Here is a 6,664-nt window from a genome sequence, read left to right as displayed (position 1 = left end):
ATTATTTTCTGTCAACAGATGCTGTCAATAAAGCATAAACCGTATTGAACAAGTTCTCCATGTATTTTTATGTTCATCATTCTGCCCTTGTTTCAGCTAGATTCTTCTGAGAATCAATCAGGAAAAGCGGATAAAAAAAGAATTCAACACAGCTTAAACGTCACGATTCAAGAAGATTCATTTAAACAGATTTATGTATCACCATGTTTATTATATCTGCTGGAAATGCTCCGACATTCCCTTCCACAAACTACATAATTTCTAAGGTTACATGTGTACAAAACAGTCCTTCATAGCAAGAAGTTTCAAGCAAACCTAATTCTCAGTGACATGCAGCCTAATGCTCAGGTCTAGGGTCAGTTAGGAGTAATAATACACCCTCAGTACAGCTCCACTAGTGAAGATCAGTTGAACTAGCCCGTTGCTGATCTGAGAACAGTCTAGGTAGTCTTAGTGCACTCATTGTCTTTGTGATAAGGCTGGAGGGCAGCCCTAATCAGTCCTCATAAGATGACGTCCAGTCTCAGAGGGGAAGTCACCCGCACCTGCAGGCCAAACCGACGACAAGATACTGGAAAACACCAGTGATATATTTATTCTCAGTAAAAAAAGTGGATCTGAAACTAAAAGTCACAGGATGCAAAACCGAAAAAATTATTAAAAAATCCAACCACTAATAGATAGGTATTTATCTCGGCATTTCGTATCATGACTAATACATTTCTCTTGAATGCTATCACAACGTCAGACATGGGGATTCATAGCTTGATGTCAGTATGTCGTGTATGATGAACTACACATGGATCACGATAGTCGACTAGTCAGTATGTGGTTGACTGACTAATTTTTTATTACGCTAACTGTGTGCTGCACTTTAGTTGTTAAGTTGTGGGTGACATTTTGTGGCAGCTCACACACAAGTCACTTTGCGTGACCAACTTAAACGTGTGAAATCTCCGAAACTCCCAATCACTCGGATACCCAATGAAATGACTGGATTTCACCCATGTCATTTTGAAGAGCGTCTTTAAATGTAACCGCACCTTAAGATAGTTTAGACCATAAAAGCATCTCATAATTCTTCGCATTCAAAGCACCGCTGTCAGAAAATACACATTCAGAGGAAAGTCTCTGGCCATTGTGTCACATCTCGCAACGTCCTCCAACAAGTGTTGAGTTATCAAATACTGTGTTGACTTAAACTTTTATAAACAAGATATTGAAAATGTGCGGTCATAAGCGAAAAAGGTCCATTGTCAATAGTGTAGCAATGTGTCGTCAGAGCCGATAGCCTCATGGGCAGCGCTCCAACATACAGGGGTGCATTTCCCAAGAAACAACTTGCCTCACTGCTTAACCACCATAATATGATGCATCACGAAAATTTGCTGAACAGTGGCAAATGTGACCACACTTCAAGAAAGACGTCAAATTGCGTAAGGTAAACCCAAAACCAGCCAAATTAAATGAGGATTTCCTTAAAACAGATTGGCTGACTAGCGATTCTTTCAAAAATTACGCTTTACAGTTCGACTTTACATCTATGCCGGGATCAGTTATTTTTCAACCTTAATATGTGCATCTCAGAAACAAGTCATCGCCAGTCCTCTGGCTGAAGAAGTTCAGAGTTCAGAGGGCCTGCAGTTGGCCACCAAAGACACATGAAGCTACGCTTTCTTACAGAGGGCTACATAACTACCTCCATCCTACGCTCGTGGTGCACTAAAAGTCGCTAAAGTACTGGCAGGTTCTCTTCATTCCTCTCGTGCGTAACCTCGGTTTCTTCTTCAAAGGATGCTGACACGCTCTGTCAGCCCCTGCATATCAGCGTCCTCGGCGCCCTCCTCGTCGTCGTCGGACGCAGGTGGCGGGGGCACCAGGTGAGGGGGGTAGGGCAGCGTGTGATTATGGGCGTACTGCTGCCAGCGGCTGTCATCGCTCTCATGGGTTATGTAACGCTCCCCAAGCTTTGACTCCAGCTCTCGGAGGTCCAACCAGGCCTGGTAATCCTGAAAGATTGAAAGAGAAAGAGAGAGAGCAAATCATTGTAGACAGAAGGACGCCACTGCTAATGATGATCCATTTTGTTTTGCGGTGTCTAAAAGTGCTTTACTTAGGGGATTTATTTGTCCATAATGTAATTTGCTCCTTCAAACATAAAACTCTCTTTTACAGCAAATCCATACTTGCATTTTGTCATCTCAGAGGTTGTTTTTCACATTTGTCTTTTCTCCTGCCTTTAACATAATTACGAACCTATTTTCAATTATTTGTGTGAATATAATAGCCTTCTCCTTGTCTCCTTATCCTTGAATCATTTATATTTAATTTAGAAATGATCATTTTAACAGCATTTACAGTAATATAATACATTACAATATAATATAATATAATATAATGTTATACAATATAATATAATAGAATAATATTTCTCATGGCTCTCTGGAATACTTGATCTTGATTGGTCACTACAATCATCAGAGATGTATTTCTGAAAAATGACAATTGTCCATAGCAACAATAGTAATAATTCTGTAATTTATGGGAAATATTTATTTAATTAATATATATTTGATAACTGAAAACCAACATTTGGTCTCATATTTATCTACAAGAGTAGATAGAGTGATGCCTTAATCTGTAACCCTGTTACCTTCAAACCTTTTTATCAGTAACTTTAAACTAAAGGATTCCATTAAAATGTAATCAGATGTTTTTCTTGTTCTTCTTTATAGCCAAAAAAGAATGAAGCTAGTTTTATAAACTTTATAAAATTTTAGCAACAGGGCTGAAAACCTTCCAAACCTCATATAAAATAATGATAAAATATAACAGCACATGTAAAAGTTCATTTGACCTCTTGATATAGGCTAAATGTATTTTTTCATTTCTATTTTTATTTTTAAGAGCACAAAGAATTATACACAAAAGACACAATATTCCCTGAAAGCTACATTTGGCACATTTTCATATAAAGAGCCATTAATAGCATGGATGTGGGTCTGATTTAGGCATTACCTGCAGATAGGAATGGCTCAGACTCTTGTCCACACTGTAGCGTTTTCTCATCTTCACTTGGAGCAAGTTATTGATGAGGTCGATAGCTATGGAGAAACAGAGATCACACAAACAAAATCTGCATTGATTGGAGCTAAATGATTTACAGCAGCGGACAGAAAATCAAAGGTGGATGGAGCGACTCAACCATCAGCCTGCTTTTAATGCATCGAATTTCTTTTTGTTATTATGAAGTAAATTTCCTGGAATAGCCACGCCAAATGCTCTCCATTCAGCTCTATTAACTTTTCATCTACTTTTATTCTTAATTTGAACTGACATTATATTGTATGACAAATGAGGAGCTCGTATTTATTTGGTTTTAATATTGTAAGTGTACCTTCAGGAGAGATCTGTTTCCACGGGTTAGGCGGGTACATGAAGGCGGCATTGTGGATCTGATCATTGATGTCTTCATCCTCGTTGAAAGGGAACGTTCCACTCAGGCTCACATACATGATCACACCAACAGACCACATGTCCAGAGAGCGATTGTATCCCTGGTTCAGGAGGACCTCAGGGGCCAAGTAAGCCGGCGTGCCCACGACAGAGCGGCGGAAAGACTTCTCTCCAATGATGCGAGCAAAACCAAAGTCACAAAGTTTCACCTATGTATATGCAGCATGGGTGGGAAAAAGTGTTATGTCACAAGAGTCAACCAAGGATAAAACATTTGAGAAATGAAACCTTGTGTTATGCAACATAGAAAAAAAGTGCTTTCATCATGTCTCCATCGGGGCGTTGACATGTTAAAAATGCACTTGGTGAATTCTCTGACCTGTGGGAAAGGATCCGCTGATGCCAATAGCACGTTCTCAGGTTTGAGGTCGCAGTGCACTATGTTTTTGAAGTGAAGGTGCCTCAGAGCAGCCAAAATCTAGAGAGAAGATATTGGTGCAAAAAAATAAAGACAATCATCATAACCAAGAACGATAACTATATAAGCATGCCCTGCAGCTTTGCCACCTGGGCTTTACATGCTTGAGCTGTTTAAAGTCTAATTTATTGTTCATCAGCTGGGGAAAAAAAAAAATTCTGAAAGTGATTTCTAATTTATAGTTCCTCTGTGTTGTTATCATTATAGCTGTGGTGTTATTCTCATTAAAATTAAAACGATCATTCGAGCATAAATTCGAGTATGATGTCACAGGTTTCCATCTCTTCCAAATGACAGTAGTTATGGAGTGAACGCAGCATAAGCTTGTTGTTTTGGTTCAGGAGGAAGTGTAAAATGTGGCTGCTGTTTCAGCTGCGGCACTTGGTGACAGACGTCTGTCTAACAACTCTGCATCGTATGAAACACGCTGATGATGTGTGATGTCTGCATGAGCATGGTTTTATGAAAGTACATAAGTTGACAGGCAGTAAGGAAATCTTATTTCATTATCATTGGACGAACATATTATGGTCCTACACCTTCCACAGAAGATATATACATATAAATATATTTAGACCACCTAGCTATCAGGATGTGAAGAGACTTTCAACCTGTCTTACAATCTAACAAAAACCTTTTCTGGAACAAATCACCCTACCCTGCCTTTATTGTAATATTTTTATAGTGATCATATTTGGTGTGAACAAGCCTTAATGCTGTGAGAATAGCAGAGTCCACGCTACAACTATAATAATAACGACACAAAGAAACAATATCATTGGAACCACTTTCAGAGTGATGTCTTCCAGCTGATGAACGATAAAAACATTAACAGCCAATCAGAATCCATTCTGCTTTAAAGAGCTCGAGCATTTAAAGCGGCAGACGACAAAACTGCAGCACGTGCTTAGGATAAACAGAATGGTAATGTGTGTTCATTCATCGTTTTAGTTATCTTTATATTTATTGTTTTTGCCCTTTAGAATGATTATTAAAACTTTATAGTTATAGTTAACATTCTTGGTGTGAACTACCCTCAGAAGCATGTTATATGCAGACCTGTGTGATTAGGAACTTGGTGAGTCTCTCAGGAAGTCGTCCTTTCTCACTCGATAAAATCATCTCAAGCATGTCACCATGAAGTTTTTCCATTACCACAAACACTTTCTCTGGTGTCTCAAACATGCACTCGAGGTTCACTATACCCAAGTGTCGCAGGCTCTGAAAGAGAAAGAAAGGACAAGATAAAGAGATGCAATGAAGAAGTGACTCACATTGTTGTCGCTTATTTGCATTCATGACCTCATGTTAGGTGTCCTCACAATCAGAGGCCACACAGCATGTTTGTTATCATTCAGGTCAATACAAAGGCACTCATTAGCCGCACAGTTCCATGAGTGATGAGATCATTGATTCTCTATCGCCCCCTGCTGGTCACCTGCAGTATGGCTACTTCATTCCTCAGTTGGCTCTCCTGCTTGGTGGGGAACCGAAGCTTGTCGATTACTTTCACGGCTACATCCCGACCAGATTTCCTGTGTTTTCCTGTGTGGGTTGGGAAAATGATAATGATTAGTATAATGAAGCATCTTTTGTAAATATCCATTCTTGCATATCATTAGTGGTGCTTGCTAGAGCTCATAATTGTGATGAGGGATTTGAAGTATTTTTAAACTGGACTTTGATTTATGTCTGGAATATCATAACGTTTTGGGGGTTTTGAACACCCTGGCAACCACCAATTATACCTAAGTACCTGCACAGCAACATCCAAACGAAATAGTCTAGTTTGCAGTCATGGACATACCTCCATATACCACGCCAAATTGTCCAGAACCTAAAACCTCATCAGCAAAGATCTGGTACACCATTCCAATGTCCTGTTGGGTACATTATCATCGTTATTATCTTAATAGTTATCATTTTCATAATCATAATCATCTTTGTCATCACCACGTTCTCTCACTCACCACATTCTCCTGAATCTGGCTGTTAGACACAGAGATGCTGACTGATGCCTGCCCTGAAAATCAAAAAGATTAAACAAATTAGCCTTGCTTTATAATCTCAGTATTATACTCGTATAAAGGACAATGACGTTTCAAGGATAATAAATTAATATGTATATGCCAAGATCTTAGAAATGTAATCTTCATGTTGGTATGAAACGTTTTTGAAAAATGTTTATATCATTTTTTATGACTTAATTTAATTGAATTTTTAAAAATGTCAAGTAAAAAACATTTTTTTCTTTTTTTAAACAAATATCAGACTTTTTACAATGATTTTTCTTAGGATCATTTATTTGACATGAACTAACTATGCATTTGGCAGCGATAGCATTGTGGGCAGCGAGTCAACATGTAGTGTTTTTGCTCATCGGGCGACCCGAGTTCGAATCCCGGCTCGTGAACCTTTCACGATCCCATCCCGCCTCGCTTCCTGTCCACTCTATACTATTCTATGACAATAAAGGCAAAAATCCCCAAAAATAAATCTAAAAAAAAAAAAGATCAATATATATTTATCTGATTTTAAAATAAATTTAAGTTTCATTGCTTATTATTTTAAAATAGCATTTAGCCATACTATTACGCACAATTCTTTTTTTCGAGAATTTCATCCTTTTAATGGCACATGTTCAGTTAAACCACCAAGACATTTTTGACTAAGCTCTACAATAATTATCATTGATAATTTTGATTAATGCAGTTTTTTGTATGAACAACA

At 38.2% G+C, this 6,664-nt stretch overlaps 1 protein-coding gene across 1 annotated transcript in view; it reads right to left on the bottom strand.

Annotated features, from left to right (window-relative positions):
• Positions 1-186: 186 nt before the first annotated feature.
• prkd2 (protein kinase D2) overlaps positions 187-6,664 on the bottom strand; it is a 36,769-nt gene continuing 30,291 nt past the window's right edge. The window contains exons 11-18 of the mRNA XM_084125810.1: positions 5,905-5,957; positions 5,742-5,814; positions 5,373-5,479; positions 4,994-5,155; positions 3,836-3,934; positions 3,398-3,665; positions 3,019-3,104; positions 187-2,009 (exon numbers count right to left, since the gene is read on the bottom strand). Coding sequence (XP_083981936.1) covers positions 1,788-2,009; positions 3,019-3,104; positions 3,398-3,665; positions 3,836-3,934; positions 4,994-5,155; positions 5,373-5,479; positions 5,742-5,814; positions 5,905-5,957 — 1,070 coding nt within the window. The 3' untranslated portion in view covers positions 187-1,787. The remainder of the gene's footprint in view (positions 2,010-3,018; positions 3,105-3,397; positions 3,666-3,835; positions 3,935-4,993; positions 5,156-5,372; positions 5,480-5,741; positions 5,815-5,904; positions 5,958-6,664) is intronic.

The sequence above is a fragment of the Abramis brama genome, assembly GCF_963993115.1.
Source record: "Abramis brama genome assembly, chromosome: 10".
In the NCBI taxonomy this organism is placed as follows: Eukaryota; Metazoa; Chordata; class Actinopteri; order Cypriniformes; family Leuciscidae; genus Abramis; species Abramis brama.
This window is presented reverse-complemented; position numbering and strand designations above follow the sequence as displayed.